Source organism: Serinus canaria, chromosome 7, assembly GCF_022539315.1.
Source record: "Serinus canaria isolate serCan28SL12 chromosome 7, serCan2020, whole genome shotgun sequence".
Classification (NCBI taxonomy): Eukaryota; Metazoa; Chordata; class Aves; order Passeriformes; family Fringillidae; genus Serinus; species Serinus canaria.
This window is the reverse complement of record NC_066321.1, coordinates 27926407-27950194: the sequence shown is the minus strand read 5'-3', so window position 1 is coordinate 27950194 and position 23788 is coordinate 27926407. Positions and strand designations below refer to the sequence as shown.

The following is a 23788-nucleotide window of genomic DNA, read 5'->3' as shown; positions in this document are numbered from 1 at the left end:
CAAGGATGTAGCATTTGTAAATCTAGGCAAAACCAATGCCCTGAGAGCTGACATTGGAAGCCCTATACAAATGTTCTTTAATCTCATTTCTATCATCACATCTGGACAGAATAATGGGTTGGATTACTTTCTGCACTAACTCCATCTGTATTTCAGAGGATATTTAAATTTTCAAGTCTCAATGCATCATCCTTCAGAGGTGTTAAGATCTTGGCTTAGAGAGCTGCTGCATGCAGCAGTCTGGAAGACACTGATGTTTAAACTTCTACTGCATTTAACTGGACTCTGAACCAAAATAAGAGTCAGTTTATAAAATGACAGCTTAATGCTTCGATTCTGTAAACCCCTACAGATACACACCTCTAAAATATTATCATCCAGCATCTGGCTATGCTCTATAATATTTTAAAAGATAACAGAAAAGTTATAATATTATAAAATAACCACCTCCTCTTTAAGGAAATGCAACACTATTTGCAAAGACAATCCTAAGAATTAGTCCATGAATGTGAAATTCAAGAAACACTGAAGGATTCAAACAGCAATGCCAATTCAACCCCTTTGCTTGCAATCAGGATAGTATTTTTTAAAACTTTCTATACAAAGTATTTGTAACTAGAGCTTTTAACTTGCAGTTTTTGACATTCCAACTGTAAAACCTGCAATTACCATAGGTGCTTTCAGTTAAAAAAGCAAAGTTAAAAAGTTCTCAGTTAAAAAAGTTTCTGTGTCCTGTGTGACCAAGGACACAGGCTGTGACACAAGGGAAAGACATTCCAGCAGCTTCATTTCCCTTGATTGCCCTGCCCACAAACTCACCTGCGTTAGGAAGGGACTAAGGCTGTGTTAGGCTTTCCTCTGCTCTCCAGATGCAAGGTGTCTTTAGCAAAGGCCAATTAGCAAAGGCCAATTAGCAAAGGCCTTAAATGTGAGAGCGGGAGGGAAGCTCTGCCTGTCACTGACTGCAGGCTTCACAGATGGAGACACTGCTGCAAGAGCTCACCTCGGCTTCCAAGCTCTTAACAGACTTTAAGGAGATGTATGAGTATGAGACACGTTTAAAAACCTTCACCAAGTGGCCCTTCCAGGAAAACTGCAAGTGCACTCCAGAGAATGTAAGTCTGAAAATGGTTGTTCTGCTTCTGCCTTAATTTGTATATGCTGTGCCTGAGTGTGAAGTCGTTGTTAAGTATATTCAGGTTCAAGAGGAGTCCACTAAGCCTGAAGATGAAATGTTAAATACTCAGCTTTCCTCTGTTATCTGGCCAGAAATACTGAAGTTGGGATTGACTGGTTTTCCTGTGTTCAGTCCACAGTGTTCCCTTTTTTTTTCCTGTCATTTAAAAATTAATTTCTTGTATTACATAGTCTTTCTAATTGCAAATTTCTGTTTGTGAGAAAGCAGCCTACATTAAGCAAGTATGGATCCAGCAGGAAGGATAAAGTAGTGGAATGATCACTTCTTCAAATTCAGAAGTGGAAATTATTTAAATAAAAAATCTATCTCGTTTCTATTTTGGCACACTCGTGACACTGCCAACCTGAATTTCAGATGAGTCATACTGCTAGAGTTACCTAAGAAGGTGTTTGGTTACTAAAGCAAACTTAATTTTCAGTTTCCTGACTAGATATGATTCTAAAGTGTCAGAAAATATGAGTAAATACGAGTAGTGTGTGTGGGATAATGCTCTAAACTTCTGAACTGTCCCCTGCAGATGGCAAAGGCTGGCTTCATCCACTGTCCAAGTGCAAATGAACCAGATGTGGCAAAGTGTTTCTTTTGCTTGTTAGAACTGGTGGGCTGGGAACCCAATGATGACCCATGGTAAGCACAGGTGTAACAATGCTCTTGAGAAGTCTCTCTCCAAATTTCTTTAGTAATTTTCCAGTGAGTTAATGTGAGTTAATGTCCTTGTTGGTTTCCACTACGATAGTGCACAAAGCTGAAAGCTTATCTTGCCCAGTAATTGTGGAATTGTTCAGCTTTTCTCTGAGATCTACTAAAATCTTTTTCATCTCTTCTGTATGAAATTATTTCTGCTGATGGGCAGCATGAGTACTGAAGAGACCTGTCTGCACAGATCTCTTCCTCTCCTGAAATGAGACTTCTATGGGTTTAATATCTGTTCTTTTTCTGGGTTCATACTGCAGGGAGGAGCACACCAAACGTCACACCTGTGAGTTTTTATCCCTTCCCAAGCACTTTGATGAGCTGACAATGGAGGAGTACTACATGCTGGAGATGACACGGCTGAGGACCGTCATTGTGAGTGTTAGCCACTGCCATCTGAAATTCAAAGCTAGAACAGAAACAACTTCTCTCGCTAAGATTTCCAAGCATCAGCCAGGAATGATTGTCTAAGGCTAGAACTTATTCTGAAGTAATAATTTATGTGCATTATTGGCTAAGAAATCTGCACCTAAGCACATCTCAGGGTAATTTATTGTCTGGCTTTTAAAGGCAAACCTGTTTCCTTTAGAAGTGTTTTTCCAGCTACTCATCACAGCAGAGAAAAAACCACATAGGGTGCAATAATCAATGCACAAAACTCAGCAATGAGCACATCTATCATTCTCAGGAGGGATGAACAACATATGTGAAAAGACAAAATTTGACCAGATTATTGCTTCACATGTCCAATTTTACATATAAATCTGCCTAATCAAACTTTAAAGCTCATTTCAAATATTTTACTCCTCCCCACTTCTGGGCTTTCATGCCACAGTGTTGACATGTAAAAAAGCACACAACTGAGTAGCTCAGTTGATCAAGATCAGCTGATCTGTGAGCCCAAATCCTATGGCCAGTAAGAATCAAGTGAATCAAATTCCCTGATGAGGAACAGTAAAAGATTCTGCATATTAGTTGTTGGTGGGTTTGCCCAAATAAGATCTCTGCCTTGCTGATAATGTTCTGTATTAAATATATACCTGGTGACTGTCAAGGTTAAGCATTTAATGTCACTGTGCAACAGATTAAAGTACATTAATTTTTTTTAAAATAGGATCATGTGGCACAGTGATATCTTAGAAGGTGGACTAAGAGTGTGAAAGTGGTGTTACCTAACTTGAACTGTGAATGATTTAGAGCAGTGTTTCAAGATCCAAAAGGGGTCTTGGCCATAATATGGCCACATTTCTAAGTAAAGCATATAAAACATTTGAAGCAGCAGCTTCAGGTGGGGACACTGAGCCCCAAGGATACTGTCACCCATAGCTGGCAGGGCTGTGCACTAGGCTGACCAGGGTATAACACCGATACCGAGTGCAGCCTGAGGAGAGGGGGCTGGAATGTGGCTGAACCACAGAGTTAAATTGCTCTGCTGAAAGGCTCAATCTCTTGCTTTGATTCAAGTGCAAGGTTGGCAGCCGCACGATAAACTCTTTCCAAGAAGAAGTCGCTGCGACGAGGCAGAGGCTCGTGAATTACTTTGGCTCCAGACCCTCGCTCCCGGCGCCGCCGCCCCTCGGGGCTGAGCCTGCAGCCCAGCAGCCAGGAGGCTCCGCTGCCGCCCAAAAGGAGCCCGGGACAAGTGAGCTGTGACCCTCGGCTCTACAAGTGTCTCCTACTCTGGTGCAAACCTTGCTGTCTTTTTGTGAGCGCGCATCCAAAGCTGAGCAGGTGCGGGAGGCAGTGGATTAGAGCGCTGCTGCTGGATCAGGAGTGAGAGCAGACTGTCTCTCACAGCGTGCTCTCTCGGTAAGGCAGGCTGGGGAGCTCAGAGTGCTTCCACTACCCTGACAGTGGGTGAAAAATGTCTAAGCAAATACTCCAGTTCTGGTTTTTAGCAAGCTGACTTTGTTTTTGAATAAAGATTTACAACAAGAGTACTTTCTGTGATCTGTGTTAAAACCTTACACCCAGACTCAAATCACAACAGCTTCAAAACACTTTCCAGGGAACTAAATGCATCCGTGTGTCTGCAGCAATTGCTGAAAGCACCTGCATTATCTGCACTCCTGCTTACCCCTGAGCTGTCTTTCTAGATCAGACCCAACTGGCACAGACACTGACATGCAGCAAACACTGCAGGTGTACTGAATAAGGGCAGACACAAGGGGTGCAAGGCAGTCTCCAGGAAGAGCTCTGGAGGTTTTGGTGTGCAACTGAAACAACAAAAGCTGAAGTCCTTCTATTCTGTTTTTAAAAGCTTTTCATTACAATTTCAAACTTGCTGGAGTTCCTTTAAAATCTTACTATTTTCTGTTTTCCTTTATGAGAGGCTGTTGTAGAATACAAGTGCAAGCATGCCTGCAAATATTTTTGGTTTTTAGGATGCAGACAGACCTTTCTCAGTAAGGTGAAAGCTTTGCACACTACGTTGTCAGGTCTCAGGCAGTGAATGAACAACAGCTTTTTGAACTCCCCTGACTTGTCTTTCCACTCTGCAAGAAAATCCTCATGCTGGAGATGTTGAAAACATGTATTTCAACATTCTTCAAAGCATTTACGAATTCCCTAGCTTGGGAGTAAATTATCCCTTAACTTGATACATCAATCCATGAAGTGACTATTTCCCAAAGAACCAAAGTCCTCAACTTGCTGTACTTTTCTTTTTTTTTTTTTTTTTTTTTTTTTTTTTGTAAATGCCCAAAGAAAGCCTAATTGTTGTTACTTGCCCATTTCCTGCAATCTGGTCAAGGGAAGAAGCTGGACCTCTTTAGTTCCTTTAATATCTCACATTGTACTTTTTTATGAGCGTTTCCAACCAAAAATCCATTCTTTCTCTCTCTGCATACTTCAGGCTGTTTCTTTAATTAAAAAGTATTTCTAAAGCCTTGATATTTACAATGAAAAAAATACAAAATAGATCTTTTTTTTAAGGGTCTAAGAAGTCCTGGGACCTTTGACTGAATATTTGTGATAGGTTTTCATAAAATTTTAAATTACCAGTAGGACAAGTGAATGGGCAAAAGTGTTACCTGGACATGAAGGTGGGTATGGACAGATATGAAGAATAGGATAGAGAGATAAATTTTTATTTGTCTGAATACCTTGAACACTCAGCCAAAACAAGGTGAAGTTCATTCAGGTGGTTTGAAATGCAGTGTAAGAATTTGCAGAAACCACTTAAAATTCTTCTTTCAATGTAGAAACTAAGATGTGGAAAATCTCTGTAGCTTTTTGACAATTACGTAGGTCAACAAGCTCTTGGCAGAGAGCTGCTCTAAGAATCATTCCTGTATTTCAAGCATGGTGATCATCTGAGACCAAATTGTAAGCTATTATATGAAATTTAGGTAAATGTAATTACCTAATTGTAATCTATTATCTTCAAAAAAGTATAAAGCTTTTAAAAGAGCAAGAATGAGAGCAAACTATGTTGTTTGAGCTGTGTTGCAATCAATTTCTATTCTGTCCCACTCAGTTAACAAGAAATGTGTAATTTTAAATATTACTCTTGTAAAAATTGCTAAGAAATTATTAGAATTACATCCTTTCAAAATTAGGCTTCCTCGCCAGTTAAATAGATGCACATGCAACTTATGAAAAAAATACCAAATCAAAATTGACAGTGGGAAAAAATACAATTCTTTTATAAGTAACAAGACTGGCCAGCTAGCTCCTGAAAGTCAGAATTGACCAGGAGGCTTCCCCGACTCGAGCTGGCACCAGTGCCAGATCAGGCCAGATTGACAGTGGCAAGTACCTCATGAAAACTGACACCAAGAACCCGGGCTGGAGACTAATGTTTCCAAGGAAAGTGGGCTGCAGTGGAATTCGGGGGCCTGTGGATCAGAGTGGCTGGCTGAATCCTGAAATTCAGCATTGCGCATAATGCCTCCCAGACCCATAAATCTCCCTCTGCCCACTCATGCTGATTTGACAGTGCCAAGTGGCTCCTGCATACTGACACCAGGAATCTCGGCAGGTGAGATTTCTTTCCCGCGGAAAAGGCCTGGAGAGTTGTTCAGGGGCCTGAGCCCCAAAATGTCTGGCTGCCTACTTGCAATCCTGATATCCCAGATGCCTCCCAGACACAGGCCATCCCCTTCTGCCCACTCAGGCTGGTTTGACAGTGCTACGTGCCTCCTCCATAATGACACAAGGAATCTTGGCAGGGGAGATTTGTTTCCTGGGGAAAAGGCCTGGACAGTTGTTCAGGGGCCTGAGGCCCAAAATGGCTGGCTGCCTACTGGCGTTCCTGATATCCCAGATGCTTCCCAGACACAGGCCGTCCCCTCTGCCATCTCAGGCTTGTTTGGCACTGCCAATTGCCACCTGCAAAAAGACACAAGGAATCTGGGCAGGTAAGATTTGTTTCCCATGGCAACGGCTTGATAGTTGTTCAGGGGCCTGAGGCCAAAAATGGCTGGCTGCCTACTGGCATTCCAGATATAGCAGATCCCTCCCAGACACAGGCCATCCCCCTCTGCCCACTCAGGCTGATTTGACAGTTCCAAGTGCACCCTGCATACTGACACAAGGAATCTCTGCAGGTGAGATTTGTTTCCTAGGGAAAAGGCCTGGACAGTTGTTCAGGGGCCTGAGGCCCAAAATGGCTGGCTGCCTACTGCCATTCCTGATATCGCAGATGCCTCCCAGACACAGGCCATGCCCTCGGCCATCTCTGGCTGGTTTGACAGTGCCAATTGCCACCTGCAAAAAGACACAAGGAATCTGGGCAGGTGATATTAGATTCCCAAGGAAAGGGCCTGACACTTGTTCAGGGGCCTGAGGCCAAAAATGGCTGGCTGCCTACTGGCATTCCAGATATCGCAGATCCCTCCCTGACCCATGCATCCCCCTCTGCCCACTCAGGCTGATTTGACAGTGTCAAGTGCCTCCTGCAAACTGACGCCAGCAACCTGGGCAGGTGAGATTTGTTTCCTAGGGAAAAGGCCTGACAGTTGTTCAGGGGCCTGAGGCCCAAAATGGCTGGCTGCCTACTGGTATTCCTAATATCCCAGATGCCTCCTAGACACAGGCCGTCCCCTCTGCGTTCTCAGGCTCGTTTGGCACTGCCAATTGCCACTTCCAAGAAGACACAAGGAATCTGGGAAGGTGAGATTTGTTTCCTGGAAAAGGCCTGACAGTTGTTCAGGGTCCTGAGGCCCAAAATTGCTGGCTGCTTACTGCCATTTCTGATATCGCAGATGCCTCCCAGACACAGGCAGTCCCCCCTGTAAACTCAGGCTTGTTTGGCACTGCCAATTGCCACCTGCAAAAAGACACAAGGAATCAGGGCAGATGAGATTTGTTTCCCATGGCAAGGGCCTGACAGTTGTTCAGGGGCCTGAGGCCCAAAATTGCTGGCTGCTTACTGCCATTCCTGATATCGCAGATGCCTCCCAGACACAGGCAGTCCCCCCTGTAAACTCAGGCTTGTTTGGCACTGCCAATTGCCACCTGCAAAAAGACACAAGGAATCAGGGCAGGTGAGATTTCTTTCCCATGGCAAGGGCCTGACAGTTGTTCAGGGGCCTGAGGCCTAAAATGGCTGGCTGCCTACTGCCATTCCTGATATCGCAGATACCTACCAGACACAGGCCGTGCCCTCGGCCAACTCAGGGTGATTTGACAGTTCCAAGTGCCTCCTGCGTAATTACACGAGGAATCTCGGCAGGTGAGATTTGTTTCCTGGGATAAAGTCCTGGACAGTTGTTCAGGGGCCTGAGGCCCAAAATGGCTGGCTGCCTACAGGCATTCCTGATATCGCAGACACCGCCCAGACACAGGCCGTCCCCTCTGCCAACTCAGGCTTGTTTGGCACTGCCAATTGCCACCTGCAAAAAGACACAAGGGATCTTGGCAGGTGAGATTTATTTCCCATGGCAAGGGCCTGATAGTTGTTCAGGGGCCGGAGGCCCAAAATGGCTGGCTGCCTACTGCCATTCCTGATATCCCAGATGCCTCCCAGACACAGGCCATCCCCTCTGCCATCTCAGGCTTGTTTGACAGTGCCAATTGCCACCTGCAAACAGACACAAGGAATGCTGGCAGGTGAGATTTGTTTCCTGGGATAAAGTCCTGGACAGTTGTTCAGGGGCCTGAGGCCCAAAATGGCTGGCTGCCTACAGGCATTCCTGATATCCCAGATGCCGCCCAGACACAGGCCGTGCCCTCGGCCAACTCAGGCTGGTTTGACAGTGCCAATTGCCACCTGCAAAAAGACATAAGGGATCTAGGCAGGTGAGATTTTTTTCTGGGGAAAAGGCCATGGACAGTTGTTCAGGGGCCGGAGGCCCAAAATCACTGGCAGCCTACTGGCGTTCCTGATATCGCAGACACCTCTCAGACACAGGCCTTGCCCTCGGCCAACTTAGGCTGGTTTGACAGTGCCAATTGCCACGTGCAAAAAGACATAAGGGATCTAGGCAGGTGAGATTTTTTTCTGGGGAAAAGGCCTGGACAGTTGTTCAGGGGCCTGAGGCCCAAAATGGCTGGCTGCCTACAGGCATTCCTGATATCCCAGATGCCTCCCAGACACAGGCCGTCCCCGCTGCCATCTCAGGCTTGTTTGGCACTGCCAATTGCCACCTGCAAAAAGACACAAGGAATCTGGGCAGGTGAGATTTGTTTCCCATGGCAAGGGCCTGACACTTGTTCAGGGGCCTGAGGCCCAAAATGGCTGGCTGCCTACTGCCATTCCTGATATCGCAGATGCCTCCCAGACACAGTCCGTGCCCTCGGCCATCTCTGGCTGGTTTGACAGTGCCAATTGCCACCTGCAAAAAGACACAAGGAATCTGGGCAGGTGAGATTTGTTTCCATGGGAAAGGCCTGACACTTGTTCAGGGGCCTGAGGCCAAAAATGGCTGGCTGCCTACTGGCATTCCAGATATCGCAGATGCCTCCCAGACACAGGCCATCCCCCTCTGCCCTCTCAGGCTGATTTGACAGTTCCAAGTGCCTCCTGCATACTGACACAAGGAATCTCGGCAGGTGAGATTTGTTTCCTAGGGAAAAGGCCTGAACAGTTGTTCAGGGGCCTGAGGCCCAAAATGGCTGGCTGCCTACTGGTATTCCTAATATCCCAGATGCCTCCTAGACACAGGCCGTCCCCTCTGCGTTCTCAGGCTCGTTTGGCACTGCCAATTGCCACTTCCAAGAAGACACAAGGAATCTGGGCAGGTGAGATTTGTTTCTCAAGGCAAGGCCCTGACAGTTGTTCAGGGTCCTGAGGCCCAAAATGGCTGGATACCTACCGCCATTCCTGATATCGCAGATGCCTCCCAGACACAGGCCATCCCCCTCTGCCCTCTCAGGCTGATTTGACAGTTCCAAGTGCCTCCTGCATACTGACACAAGGAATCTCGGCAGGTGAGATTTGTTTCGTGGGGAAAAGGCCTGGACAGTTGTTCAGGGGCCTGAGGCCCAAAATGGCTGGCTGCCTACTGCCATTCCTGATATCCCAGATGCCTCCCAGACACAGGCCGTCCCCTCTGCCATCTCAGGCTTGTTTGGCACTGCCAATTGCCACCTGCAAAAAGACACAAGGAATCTGGGCAGGTGAGATTTGTTTCCCATGGCACGGGCCTGATAGTTGTTCAAGGGACTGAGGCCTAGAATGCCTGGCTGCCTACTGCCATTCCAGATATCCCAGATCCCTCCCAGACACAGGCCATCCCCCTCTGCCCATTCAGGCTTGTATGACAGTGCCAATTGCCACCTGCAAACAGACACAAGGAATGTCTGCAGGTGAGTTTTGTTTCCTGGGGAAAAGGCCTGGACAGTTGTTCAGGGGCCTGAGGCACAAAATGGCTGGCTGCCTATTGCCATTCTTGATATCCCAGATGCCTCCCAGACACAGGCCGTGCCTTCTGCCAACTCAGGCTTGTTTGACAGTGCCAATTGCCACCTGCAAAAAGACATAAGGAATCTAGGCAGGTGAGTTTAGTTTCCTGGGGAAAAGGCCATGACAGTTGTTCAGGGGCCGGAGGCCCAAAATCACTGGCAGCCTACTGGCGTTCCTGATATCCCAGATGCCTCTCAGACACAGGCCGTGCCCTCGGCCAAATTAGGCTGGTTTAACAGTGCCAATTGCCACGTGCAAAAAAACATAAGGAATCTAGGCAGGTGAGATTTGTTTCCTGGGGAAAAGGCCTGGACAGTTGTTCAGGGGCCTGAGGCACAAAATGGCTGGCTGCCTATTGCCATTCTTGATATCCCAGATGCCTCCCAGACACAGGCCGTGCCCTCTGCCATCACAGGCTTGTTTGGCACTGCCAATTGCCACCTGCAAAAAGACACAAGGAATCTGGGCAGGTGAGATTTGTTTCCCATGGCAAGGGCCTGACACTTGTTCAGGGGCCTGAGGCACAAAATGGCTGGCTGCCTATTGCCATTCTTGATATCCCAGATGCCTCCCAGACACAGGCCGTGCCCTCGGCCAACTCAAGCTGGTTTGACAGTGCCAATTGCCACCTGTAAAAAGACACAAGGAATCTGGGCAGGTGAGATTTGTTTCCCATGGCAAGGGCCTGACACTTTTTCAGGGGCCTGAGGCCCAAAATGGCTGTCTGCCTACTTGCAATCCTGATATCGCAGATGCCTCCCAGACACAGGCAGTCCCCTCTGCCATCTCAGGCTCCTTTGGCACTGCCAATAGCCACCTTCAAAAAGACACAAGGAATCAGGGCAGGTGAGATTTGCTTCCTGGGGAAACGGCCTGGACAGTTGTTCAGGAGCCTGAGGCCCAAAATGGCTGGCTGCCTACTGCCATTCGTGATATCCCAGATGCTTCCCAGACACAGGCCGTGCCACTCTGCCATCACAGGCTTCTTTGGCACTGCCAATTGCCACCTGCAAAAAGACACAAGAAATCTGGGCAGGTCAGATTTGTTTCCCATGGCAAGGGCCTGACAGTTGTTCAGGGGCCTGAGGCCAAAATGGCTGGCTGCCTACAGGCATTCCTGATATCCCAGATGCCTCCCAGACACAGGCCGTGCCCTCGGCCAACTCAGGCTTGTTTGACAGTGCCAATTGCTACCTGCAAAAAGACATAAGGGATCTAGGCAGGTGAGATTTTTTTCTGGAGAAAAGGCCTGGACAGTTGTTCAGGGGCCTGAGGCCCAAAATGGCTGGCTGCCTACAGGCATTCCTGATATCGCAGACACCTCCCAGACACAGGCCGTCCCCTCTGCCAACTCAGGCTTGTTTGGCACTGCCAATTGCCACCTGCAAAAAGACACAAGGAATCTGGGCAGGTGAGATTTGTTTCCCATGGCAAGGGCCTGACAGTTGTTCAGGGGCCTGAGGCCAAAATGGCTGGCTGCCTACTGCCATTCCTGATATCCCAGATGCCTCCCAGACACAGGCCCTGCCCTCGGCCAACTCAGGCTTGTTTGACAGTGCCAATTGCTACCTGCAAAAAGACATAAGGAATCTGGGCAGGTGAGATTTGTTTCCTGGGGAAAAGGCCTGGACAGTTGTTCACGGGCCTGTGGCCTAAAATGGCTGGCTGCCTACTGCCATTCCTGATATCCCAGATGCCTCCCAGACACAGGCCGTGCCCTCAGGCAACTCAGGCTGGTTTGACAGTGCCAATTGCCACCTGCAAAAAGACATAAGGAATCTAGGCAGGTGAGATTTGTTTCCTGGGGAAAAGGCCTGGACAGTTGTTCAGGGGCCTGAGGTCCAAAATGGCTGGCTGCCTACTTGCAATCCTGATATCCCAGATGCCTCCCAGACACAGGCAGTCCCCTCTGCCATCTCAGGCTTGTTTGGCACTGCCAATTGACACCTGCAAAAAGACACAAGGAATCTGGGCAGGTGAGATTTGTTTCCTGGGGAAAAGGCCTGATATTTGTTCAGGGGCCTGAGGCCCAAAATGGCTGGCTGCCTACTTGCAATCCTGATATCCCAGATGCCTCCCAGACACAGGCAGTCCCCTCTGCCATCTCAGGCTTGTTTGGCACTGCCAATTGACACCTGCAAAAAGACACAAGGAATCTGGGCAGGTGAGATTTGTTTCCTGGGGAAAAGGCCTGGACATTTGTTCAGGGGCCTGAGGCCCAAAATGGCTGGCTGCCTACTGCCATTCCTGATATCGCAGATGCCTCCCAGACACAGGCCGTGCTCTCTGCCTACTCAGGCTGGTTTGACAGTGCCAATTGCCACCTGCTAAAAGACATAAGGAATCTGGGCAGATGACATTTGTTTCCTGGGGAAAAGGCCTGGATATTCGTTCAGGGGCCTGAGGCCCAAAAGGGCTGGCTGCCTACTGCCATTCCTGATATCCCAGATGCCTCCCAGACACAGGCCGTCCCCTCTGCCAACTCAGGCTTGTTTGGCAGTGCCAATTGCCACCTGCAAAAAGACACAAGGGATCTGGGCAGGTGAGATTTTTTTCTTGGGAAAAGGCCTGGACAGTTGTTCACGGGCCTGAGGCCCAAAATGGCTGGCTGCCTACAGGCATTCCTGATATCGCAGACACCTCCCAGACACAGGCCGTCCCCTCTGCCAACTCAGGCTTGTTTGGCACTGCCAATTGCCACCTGCAAAAAGACACAAGGAATCTGGGCAGGTGAGATTTGTTTCCCATGGGAAGGGCCTGATAGTTGTTCAGGGGCCGGAGGCCCAAAATGGCTGGCTGCCTACTGCCATTCCTGATATCCCAGATGCCTCCCAGACACAGGCCCTGCCCTCGGCCAACTCAGGCTGGTTTGACAGTGCCAATTGCCACCTGCAAAAAGACATAAGGAATCTAGGCAGGTGAGATTTGTTTCCTGGGGAAAAGGCCTCGACAGTTGTTCAGGGGCCTGAGGCCCAAAATGGCTGGCTGCCTACTTGCAATCCTGATATCGCAGATGCCTCCCAGACACAGGCAGTCCCCCCTGTAAACTCAGGCTTCTTTGGAACTGCCAATTGCCACCTGCAAAAAGACACAAGGAATCTCGGCAGGTGAGATTTGTTTCCCATGGCAAGGGGCTGATACTTGTTCAGGGGCCTGAGGCCCAAAATGGCTGGCTGCCTACAGGCATTCCTGATATCGCAGATGCCTCCCAGACACAGGCAGTCCCCTCGGCCAACTCAGGCTGGTTTGACAGTGCCAATTGCCACCTGCAAAAAGACACAAGGAATCTGGGCAGGTGAGATTTGTTTCCTGGGAAAAGGCCTGGACAGTTGTTCAGGGGCCTGAGGCCCAAAATGGCTGGCTGCCTACTGCATTCCTGATATCCCAGATGCCTCCCAGACACAGGCCGTGCCCTCTGCCAACTCAGGCTTGTTTGGACAGTGCCAATTGCCACCTGCAAAAAGACACAAGGAATCTGGGCAGGTGAGATTTGTTTCCCTGGGGAAAGGCCTGGACAGTTGTTCAGGGGCCTGAGGCCCAAAATGGCTGGCTGCCTACAGGCATTCCTGATATCGCAGATGCCTCCCAGACACAGGCAGTCCCCTCGGCCAACTCAGGCTGGTTTGGCACTGCCAATTGCCACCTGCAAAAGACACAAGGAATCTAGGAAGGTGAGATTTGTTTCCTGGGGAAAAGGCCTGGACAGTTGTTCAGGGGCCTGAGGCCCAAAATGGCTGGCTGCCTACTGCCATTCCTGATATCCCAGATGCCTCCCAGACACAGGCCGTGCCCTCGGCCATCTCAGGCTTTTTGGCACTGCCAATTGCCACCTGCAAAGAGACAAAAGGGATCTGGGCAGGTGAGATTTATTTCCCATTGCAAGGGCCTGAGAGTTGTTCAGTGGCCTGAGGCCCAAAATGGCTGGCTGCCTACTGGCATTCCAGATATCGCAGATCCCTCCCAGACACAGGCCATCCCCCTCTGCCCACTACGGCTGATTTGAAAGTGCCAAGTGCCTCCTGCATAATGACACAAGGAATCTGGGCAGGTGAGATTTGTTTCCTGGGGAAAAGGCCTGGACAGTTGTTCAGGGGCCTGAGGCCCAAAATGGCTGGCTGCCTACTGCCATTCCTGATATCCCAGATGCCTCCCAGACACAGGCCGTGCCCTCGGCCATCTCAGGCTTTTTGGCACTGCCAATTGCCACCTGCAAAAAGACAAAAGGGATCTGGGCAGGTGAGATTTATTTCCCATTCAAGGGCCTGAGAGTTGTTCAGGGGCCTGAGGCCCAAAATGGCTGGCTGCCTACTGGCATTCCAGATATCGCAGATGCCTCCCAGACACAGGCCGTCCCCTCGGCCAACTCAGGCTTGTTTGGCAGTGCCAATTGCCACCTGCAAAAAGACACCAGGAATCTCGGCAGATGAGATTTGTTTCCTGGGGAAAAGGCCTGGACAGTTGTTCAGGGGCCTGAGGCCCAAAATTGCTGGCTGCTTACTGCCATTTCTGATATCGCAGATGCCTCCCAGACACATGCAGTCCCCCCTGTAAACTCAGGCTTGTTTGGCACTGCCAATTGCCACCTGCAAAAAGACACAAGGAATCAGGGCAGGTGAGATTTCTTTCCCTGGGGAAAAGGCCTGGACAGTTGTTCAGGGCCTGAGGCCCAAAATGGCTGGCTGCCTACTGCCATTCCTGATATCCCAGATGCCTCCCAGACACAGGCCGTGCCCTCGGCCAACTCAGGCTGGTTTGACAGTGCCAATTGCCACCTGCAAAAAGACATAAGGGATCTAGGCAGGTGAGATTTTTTTCTGGAGAAAAGGCCTGGACAGTTGTTCAGGGGCCTGAGGCCCAAAATGGCTGGCTGCCTACAGGCATTCCTGATATCGCAGACACCTCCCAGACACAGGCAGTCCCCCCTGTAAACTCAGGCTTGTTTGGCACTGCCAATTGCCACCTGCAAAAAGACACAAGGGATCTGGGCAGGTGAGATTTGTTTCCCATGGCAAGGGCCTGACAGTTGTTCAGGGGCCTGAGGCCCAAAATGGCTGGCTGCCTACTGCCATTCCTGATATCCCAGATGCCTCCCAGACACAGGCCGTGCCCTCGGCCAACTCAGGCTGGTTTGACAGTGCCAATTGCCACCTGCAAAAAGACACAAGGAATCTAGGCAGGTGAGATTTGTTTCCTGGGGAAAAGGCCGGGACATTTGTTCAGGGTCCTGAGGCCCAAAATGGCTGGCTGCCTACTGGCATTCCAGATATCGCAGATCCCTCCCAGACACAGGACATCCCCCTCTGCATACTAAGGCTGATTTTAGAGTTCCAAGTGCCTCCTGCATACTGACACCAGGAATCTCGGCAGATGAGATTTGTTTCGTGGGGAAAAGGCCTGGACAGTTGTTCAGGGGCCTGAGGCCCAAAATGGCTGGCTGCCTACTTGCAATCCTGATATCCCAGATGCCTCCCAGACACAGGCAGTCCCCTCTGCCATCTCAGGCTGGTTTGGCACTGCCAATTGCCACCTGCAAAAAGACACAAGGAATCTAGGCAGGTGAGATTTGTTTCCTGGGGAAAAGGCCTGGACATTTGTTCAGGGGCCTGACGTCCAAAATGGCTGGCTGCCTACTGCCATTCCTGATATCCCAGATGCCTCCCAGACACAGGCCCTGCCCTCGGCCAACTCAGGCTGGTTTGACAGTGCCAATTGCTACCTGCAAAAAGACATAAGGAATCTGGGCAGGTGAGATTTTTTTCTGGCGAAAAGGCCTGACAGTTGTTCAGGGGCCTGAGGCCCAAAATGGCTGGCTGCCTACAGGCATTCCTGATATCGCAGATACCTACCAGACACAGGCCGTCCCCTCTGCCAACTCAGGCTTGTTTGCCACTGCCAATTGCCACCTGCAAAAAGACACAAGGGATCTGGGCAGGTGAGATTTGTTTCCCATGGCAAGGGCCTGATAGTTGTTCAGGGGCCGGAGGCCCAAAATGGCTGGCTGCCTACTGCCATTCCTGATATCCCAGATGCCTCCCAGACACAGGCCCTGCCCTCGGCCAACTCAGGCTTGTTTGACAGTGCCAATTGCTACCTGCAAAAAGACATAAGGAATCTGGGCAGGTGAGATTTGTTTCCTGGGGAAAAGGCCTGGACAGTTGTTCACGGGCCTGTGGCCCAAAATGGCTGGCTGCCTACTGCCATTCCTGATATCCCAGATGCCTCCCAGACACAGGCCGTGCCCTCAGCCAACTCAGGCTGGTTTGACAGTGCCAATTGCCACCTGCAAAAAGACATAAGGAATCTGGGCAGGTGAGATTTGTTTCCTGGGGAAAAGGCCTGGACAGTTGTTCAGGGGCCTGAGGTCCAAAATGGCTGGCTGCCTACTGGCATTCCTGATATCCCAGATCCTCCCAGACACAGGCCATCCCCTCTGCCATACTCAGGCTGTTTGAGTGCCAATTGCCACCTGCAAAAAGACATAAGGAATCTAGGCAGGTGAGATTTGTTTCCTGGGGAAAAGGCCTGGACAGTTGTTCAGGGGCCTGAGGCCCAAAATGGCTGGCTGCCTACTTGCAATCCTGATATCCCAGATGCCTCCCAGACAAAGGCCGTCCCCTCTGCCATCTCAGGCTTGTTTGGCACTGCCAATTGCCACCTGCAAAAAGACACAAGGAATCTGGGCAGGTGAGATTTGTTTCCTGGGGAAAAGGCCTGGACATTTGTTCAGGGGCCTGACGTCAAAAATGGCTGGCTGCCTACTGCCATTCCTGATATCCCAGATGCCTCCCAGACACAGGCCGTCCCCTCTGCCATCTCAGGCTTGTTTGGCACTGCCAATAGCCACCTTCAAAAAGACACAAGGAATCAGGGCAGGTGAGATTTGTTTCCTGGGGAAAAGGCCTGACAATTGTTCAGGGGCCTGTGGCCTAAAATTGCTGGCTGCCTACAGCTATTCCTGATAACCCAGATGCCTCCCAGACACAGGCCGTGCCCTCTGCCAGCTCAGGCTGGTTTGACAGTGCCAATTGCCACCTGCAAAAAGACATAGGAATCTAGGCAGGTGAGATTTGTTTCCTGGGGAAAAGGCCTGGACAGTTGTTCAGGGGCCTGAGGCCCAAAATGGCTGGCTGCCTACTTGCAATCCTGATATCGCAGATGCCTCCCAGACACAGGCAGTCTCCCCTGTAAACTCAGGCTTGTTTGGCACTGCCAATTGCCACCTGCAAAAAGACACAAGGGATCTGGGCAGGTGAGATTTGTTTCCCGTGGCAAGGGGCTGAGAGTTGTTCAGGGGCCTGAGGCCGAAAATGGCTGGCTGCCTACTGCCATTCCTGATATCCCAGATGCCTCCCAGACACAGGCAGTCTCCCCTGTAAACTCAGGCTTCTTTGGCACTGCCAATTGCCACCTGCAAAAAGACACAAGGGATCTGGGCAGGTGAGATTTGTTTCCCATGGCAAGGGGCTGACAGTTGTTCAGGGGCCTGAGGCCGAAAATGGCTGGCTGCCTACTGCCATTCCTGATATCGCAGATACCTCCCAGACACAGGCCGTGCCCTCGGCCAACTCAGGCTGGTTTGACAGTGCCAATTGCCACCTGCAAAAAGACATAAGGAATCTAGGCAGGTGAGATTTGTTTCCTGGGGAAAAGGCCTGGACAGTTGTTCAGGGGCCTGAGGCCCAAAATGGCTGTCTGCCTACTTGCAATCCTGATATCCCAGATGCCTCCCAGACACAGGCAGTCCCCTCTGCCAACTCAGGCTTGTTTGGCACTGCCAATTGCCACCTGCAAAAAGACACAAGGGATCTGGGCAGGTGAGATTTGTTTCCCATGGCAAGGGGCTGACAGTTGTTCAGGGGCCTGAGGCCGAAAATGGCTGGCTGCCTACAGGCATTCCTGATATCGCAGATACCTACCAGACACAGGCCGTCCCCTCTGCCAACTCAGGCTTGTTTGGCACTGCCAATTGCCACCTGCAAAAAGACACAAGGGATCTGGGCAGGTGAGATTTGTTTCCCATGGCAAGGGCCTGATAGTTGTTCAGGGGCCTGAGGCCCAAAATGGCTGGCTGCCTACTGCCATTCCTTATATCCCAGATGCCTCCCAGACACAGGCCCTGCCCTCGGCCAACTCAGGCTGGTTTGACAGTGCCAATTGCCACCTGCAAAAAGACATAAGGAATCTGGGCAGGTGAGATTTGTTTCCTGGGGAAAAGGCCGGGACATTTGTTCAGGGGCCTGACGTCCAAAATGGCTGGCTGCCTATCGCCATTCCTGATATCGCAGATGCCTCCCAGACACAGGCAGTCCCCCCTGTAAACTCAGGTTCGTTTGACAGTGCCAATTGCCACCTGCAAAAAGACATAAGGAATCTAGGCAGGCGAGATTTGTTTCCTGGGGAAAATGCCTGGACAGTTGTTCAGGGGCCTGAGGCCCAAAATGGCTGGCTGCCTACTTGCAATCCTGATATCCCAGATGCCTCCCAGACAAAGGCCGTCCCCTCTGCCATCTCAGGCTCTTTTTCCATTGCCAATTGCCACCTGCAAAAAGACATAAGGAATCTGGGCAGGTGAGATTTATTTCCCATGGCAAGGGCCTGATAGTTGTTCAGGGGCCTGAGGCCCAAAATGGCTGGCTGCCTACTGGCATTCCAGATATCGCAGATCCCTCCCAGACACAGGCCATCCCCCTCTGCATACTAAGGCTGATTTTAGAGTTCCAAGTGCCTCCAGCATACTGACACCAGGAATCTCGGCAGATGAGATTTGTTTCGTGGGGAAAAGGCCTGGACAGTTGTTCAGGGGCCTGAGGCCCAAAATGGCTGGCTGCCTACTTGCAATCCTGATATCCCAGATGCCTCCCAGACACAGGCCGTCCCCTGTGCCATCTCAGGCTTGTTTGGCACTGCCAATTGCCACCTGCATAAAGACACAAGGGATCTGGGCAGGTGAGATTTGTTTCCCGTGGCAAGGGGCTGAGAGTTGTTCAGGGGCCTGAGGCCCAAAATGACTGGCTGCCTACAGGCATTCCTGATATCGCAGATACCTACCAGACACAGGCCGTCCCCTCGGCCAACTCAGGCTTGTTTGGCACTGCCAATTGCCACCTGCAAAGAGACACAAGGGATCTGGGCAGGTGAGATTTGTTTCCCGTGGCAAGGGGCTGAGAGTTGTTCAGGGGCCTGAGGCCCAAAATGGCTGGCTGCCTACTGCCATTCCTGATATCCCAGATGCCTCCCAGACACAGGCAGTCTCCCCTGTAAACTCAGGCTTCTTTGGCACTGCCAATTGCCACCTGCAAAAAGACACAAGGAATCTGGGCAGGTGAGATTTGTTTCCCGTGGCAAGGGGCTCAGAGTTGTTCAGGGGCCTGAGGCCCAAAATGGCTGGCTGCCTACTGCCATTCCTGATATCGCAGATACCTCCCAGACACAGGCCGTGCCCTCGGCCAACTCAGGCTGGTTTGACAGTGCCAATTGCCACCTGCAAAAAGACATAAGGAATCTAGGCAGGTGAGATTTGTTTCCTGGGGAAAAGGCCTGGACAATTGTTTAGGGGCCTGAGGCCCAAAATGGCTGGCTGCCTACTTGCAATCCTGATATCCCAGATGCCTCCCAGACACAGGCAGTCTCCCCTGTAAACTCAGGCTTCTTTGGCACTGCCAATTGCCACCTGCAAAAAGACACAAGGGATCTGGGCAGGTGAGATTTGTTTCCCGTGGCAAGGGGCTGAGAGTTGTTCAGGGGCCTGAGGCCCAAAATGGCTGGCTGCCTACTGGCATTCCAGATATCGCAGATCCCTCCCAGACACAGGCCGTGCCCTCGGCCAACTCAGGCTGGTTTGACAGTGCCAATTGCCACCTGCAAAAAGACATAAGGAATCTGGGCAGGTGAGATTTGTTTCCTGGGGAAAAGGCCTGATAGTTGTTCAGGGGCCTGAGGCCCAAAATGGCTGGCTGCCTACTGGCATTCCAGATATCGCAGATCCCTCCCAGACACAGGCCATCCCCCTCTGCATACTAAGGCTGATTTTAGAGTTCCAAGTGCCTCCTGCATACTGACACCAGGAATCTCGGCAGATGAGATTTGTTTCGTGGGGAAAAGGCCTGGACAGTTGTTCAGGGGCCTGAGGCCCAAAATGGCTGGCTGCCTACTTGCAATCCTGATATCCCAGATGCCTCCCAGACACAGGCAGTCCCCTCTGCCATCTCAGGCTTGTTTGGCACTGCCAATTGCCACCTGCAAAAAGACACAAGGAATCTGGGCAGGTGAGATTTGTTTCCTGGGGAAAAGGCCTGGACATTTGTTCAGGGGCCTGACGTCAAAAATGGCTGGCTGCCTACTGCCATTCCTGATATCCCAGATGCCTCCCAGACACAGGCCGTCCCCTCTGCCATCTCAGGCTTGTTTGGCACTGCCAATTGCCACCTGCAAAAAGACAAAAGGGATCTGGGCAGGTGAGATTTGTTTCCCGTGGCAAGGGGCTGAGAGTTGTTCAGGGGCCTGAGGCCCAAAATGACTGGCTGCCTACAGGCATTCCTGATATCGCAGATACCTACCAGACACAGGCCGTCCCCTCGGCCAACTCAGGCTTGTTTGGCACTGCCAATTGCCACCTGCAAAGAGACACAAGGGATATGGGCAGGTGAGATTTGTTTCCCGTGGCAAGGGGCTGAGAGTTGTTCAGGGGCCTGAGGCCCAAAATGGCTGGCTGCCTACTGGCATTCCTGATATCCCAGATGCCTCCCAGACACAGGCAGTCTCCCCTGTAAACTCAGGCTTCTTTGGCACTGCCAATTGCCACCTGCAAAAAGACACAAGGAATCTGGGCAGGTGAGATTTGTTTCCCATGGCAAGGGCCTGACAGTTGTTCAGGGACCTGAGGCCCAAAATGGCTGGCTGCCTACTGCCATTCCTGATATCGCAGATGCCTCCCAGACACAGGCCGTGCCCTCGGCCAACTCAGGCTGGTTTGACAGTGCCAATTGCCACTTGCAAAACGCATAAGGAATCTAGCCAGGTGAGTTTTGTTTCCAGGGGAAATGACCTGGATAGTTGTTCCGGGTCCTGAGGCCCAAAATGGCTGGCTGCCTACTTGCAATCCTGATATCCCAGATGCCTCCCAGACACAGGCCGTCCACTCTGCCATCACAGGCTTGTTTGGCACTGCCAATTGCCACCTGCAAAAAGACACAAGGAATCTGGGCAGGTGAGATTTGTTTCCCATGGCAAGGGCCTGACAGTTGTTCAGGGACCTGAGGCCAAAATGGCTGGCTGCCTATAGGCATTCCTGATATCCCAGATGCCTCCCAGACACAGGCCGTGCCCTCGGCCAACTCAGGCTGGTTTGACAGTGCCAATTGCCACCTGCAAAAAGACATAAGGGATCTAGGCAGGTGAGATTTTTTTCTGGAGAAAAGGCCTGGACAGTTGTTCAGGGGCCTGAGGCCCAAAATGGCTGGCTGCCTACTGCCATTCCTGATATCCCAGATGCCTCCCAGACAAAGGCCGTCCCCTCTGCCATCTCAGGCTGGTTTGACAGTACCAATTGCCAGCTGCAAAAAGACACAAGGAATCAGGGCAGGTGAGATTTGTTTACTGGGGAAAAGGCCTGGAGACTTGTTCAGGGGCCTGTGGCCCAAAATGGCTGGCTGCCTACTGCCATTCCTGATATCCCAGATGCCTCTCGGAAACAGGGCGTCCCCTCTGCCATCTCAGGCTTGTTTGGCACTGCAAATTGCCACCTGCAAAAAGACACAAGGAATCTGGGCAGGTGAGATTTGTTTCCTGGGAAAAGGCCTGGACAGTTGTTCCGGGGCCTGAGGCCCAAAATGGCTGGCTGCCTACTGCCATTCCTGATATCCCAGATGCCTCCCAGACACAGGCCGTGCCCTCGGCCAACTCAGGCTGGTTTGACAGTGCCAATTGCCACCTGCAAAAAGACACAAGGAATCTGGGCAGGTGAGATTTGTTTCCAGGGGAAATGACCTGGACAGTTGTTCAGGGTCCTGAGGCCCAAAATGGCTGGCTGCCTACTTGCAATCCTGATATCCCAGATGCCTCCCAGACACAGGCCCTCCTCCGCCCACTCAGGCTTGTTTGACAGTGCCAATTGCTACCTGCAAAAAGACACAAGGAATCTGGGCAGGTGAGATTTGTTTCCTGGGGAAAAGGCCTGATAGTTGTTCAGGGTCCTGAGGCCCAAAATGGCTGGCTGCCTACTGCCATTCCTGATATCCCAGATGCCTCCCAGACACAGGCCGTGCCCTCGGCCAACTCAGGCTGGTTTGACAGTGCCAATTGCTACCTGCAAAAAGACATAAGGAATCTGGGCAGGTGACATTTGTTTCCTGGGGAAAAGGCCTGGACAGTTGTTCACGGGCCTGTGGCCTAAAATGGCTGGCTGCCTACTGCCATTCCTGATATCCCAGATGCCTCCCAGACACAGGCCGTCCCCTCTTCCATCTCAGGCTTGTTTGGCACTGCCAATTGCCACCTGCAAAAAGACACAAGGAATCTGGGCAGGTGAGATTTGTTTCCCATGGCAAGGGCCTGACAGTTGTTCAGGGGCCTGAGGCCCAAAATGGCTGGCTGCCTACTGCCATTCCTGATATCCCAGATGCCTCCCAGACACAGGCCGTCCCCTCTGCCATCTCAGGCTTGTTTGACAGTGCCAATTGCCACCTGCAAAAAGACATAAGGAATCTAGGCAGAGAGATTTGTTTCCAGGGGAAAAGGCCTGGACAGTTGTTCAGGGTCCTGAGGCCCAAAATGGCTGGCGGCCTACTTACAATCCTGATATCGCAGATGCCTCCCAGACACAGGCCGTCCCCCCAGCTAACTCAGGCTTCTTTGGCACTGCCAATTGCCACCTGCAAAAAGACATAAGAAATCTGGGCAGGTGAGATTTGTTTCCCATGGCAAGGGCCTGACAGTTTTACAGGGGCCTGAGGCCCAAATGGCTGGCTCCCTACTGCCATTCTGTTATCGCAGATGCCTCCCAGACACAGGCCGTGCCTAAGCAACTCAGGCTGGTTTGACGTGCCAATTGCCACTACAAAAAAGACATACCTAGGTCAGGAGGTGTGAGATTTGTTTCCTGGGGAAAAGGCCTGGAGAGTTGTTTCAGGGGCCTGAGGCCCAAAATCCGTTGGTGCCTACTTGCATCCTGATATCCCAGATGCCTCCCAGACACAGCTGTTCCCCTCTGCCATCTAGGCTTGTTTGGCACTGCCAATAGCCACCTTCAAAAAGACACAAGGGAATCTGGGCAGGTGAGATTTGTTTCCATGGCAAAGGGCCTGACAGTGTTCAGGGCCCTGAGGACACCAAGATGGCCTGGCTGCCTACTGGTATTCTGTTATCGCAAGATGCCTCCAGACACAGGCCGTGCACTCGGCCAACTCAGGCTGGTTTGACAGTGCCAATTGCCACCTGCAAAAAGACATAAGGTATCTGGGCAGATGCGATTTGTTTCCGGGGAAAAAGGCATGGACATTTGTTCAGGGGCCTGAGGCCCAAAATGGCTGGCTGCCTACTGGTATTCCTGATATCCCAGATGCCTCCCAGACACAGGCCGTGCCCTCTGCCAACTCAGTCTGGTTTGGCACTGCCAATTGCCCTCTGCAAAAAGACACAAGGAATCTGGGCAGGTGAGATTTGTTTCCTGGGGAAAAGGCCTGACAGTTGTTCAGGGGCCTGAGGCCCAAATTGGCTGGCTGCCTACTGCCATTCCTGATATTTCAGATGCCTCCCAGACACAGGCCGTCCCCTCTGCCCACTCAGGCTTATTTGACAGTGCCAAGTGCCTCCTGCGTACTGACACCAGCAATCTGGGCAGGTGAGATTTGTTCTGGGGAAAGGCCTGGACTGTTGTTCAGGGGCCTGAGGGCCCAAAAATGGATTGCTGCCTACTGCCATTCATGATATCCAGATGCCTCCCAGACCCATGCATCCCCCTCTGACTGGCATGCACTCAGGGTGATTTGACCAGTGGCAACTGCTCCTCATGCTGACACTATCAATCTGGGCAGGTCAGATTTTTTCCAGGG

At 50.9% G+C, this 23788-nt stretch overlaps 2 protein-coding genes across 2 annotated transcripts in view; both read left to right on the top strand.

The window, feature by feature from the left end:
• Nucleotides 1-23788, top strand: part of SLC39A10 (solute carrier family 39 member 10) — a 336276-nt gene that overhangs the window by 77442 nt on the left and 235046 nt on the right. The window lies entirely within an intron of this gene.
• Nucleotides 837-3828, top strand: LOC103814531 (baculoviral IAP repeat-containing protein 5.1-like). Its single transcript, XM_009088118.4, has 4 exons — nt 837-1115; nt 1716-1825; nt 2152-2266; nt 3356-3828. The coding sequence occupies exons 1-4, from the start codon at nt 978-980 to the stop codon at nt 3542-3544; spliced, it is 552 nt and encodes a 183-aa protein (XP_009086366.3). The 5' UTR covers nt 837-977; the 3' UTR covers nt 3545-3828.

Bases quoted from the DNA above. Each gene is read 5' to 3' on its own strand.
- LOC103814531 (XM_009088118.4), top strand. From the start codon at position 978: ATGGAGACACTGCTGCAAGAGCTCACCTCGGCTTCCAAGCTCTTAACA. The intron at 1,116-1,715 runs GTAAGTCTGAAA...TGTCCCCTGCAG, and splicing joins GCAAGTGCACTCCAGAGAAT to ATGGCAAAGGCTGGCTTCAT. The intron at 2,267-3,355 runs GTGAGTGTTAGC...CTTTGATTCAAG, and splicing joins CACGGCTGAGGACCGTCATT to TGCAAGGTTGGCAGCCGCAC.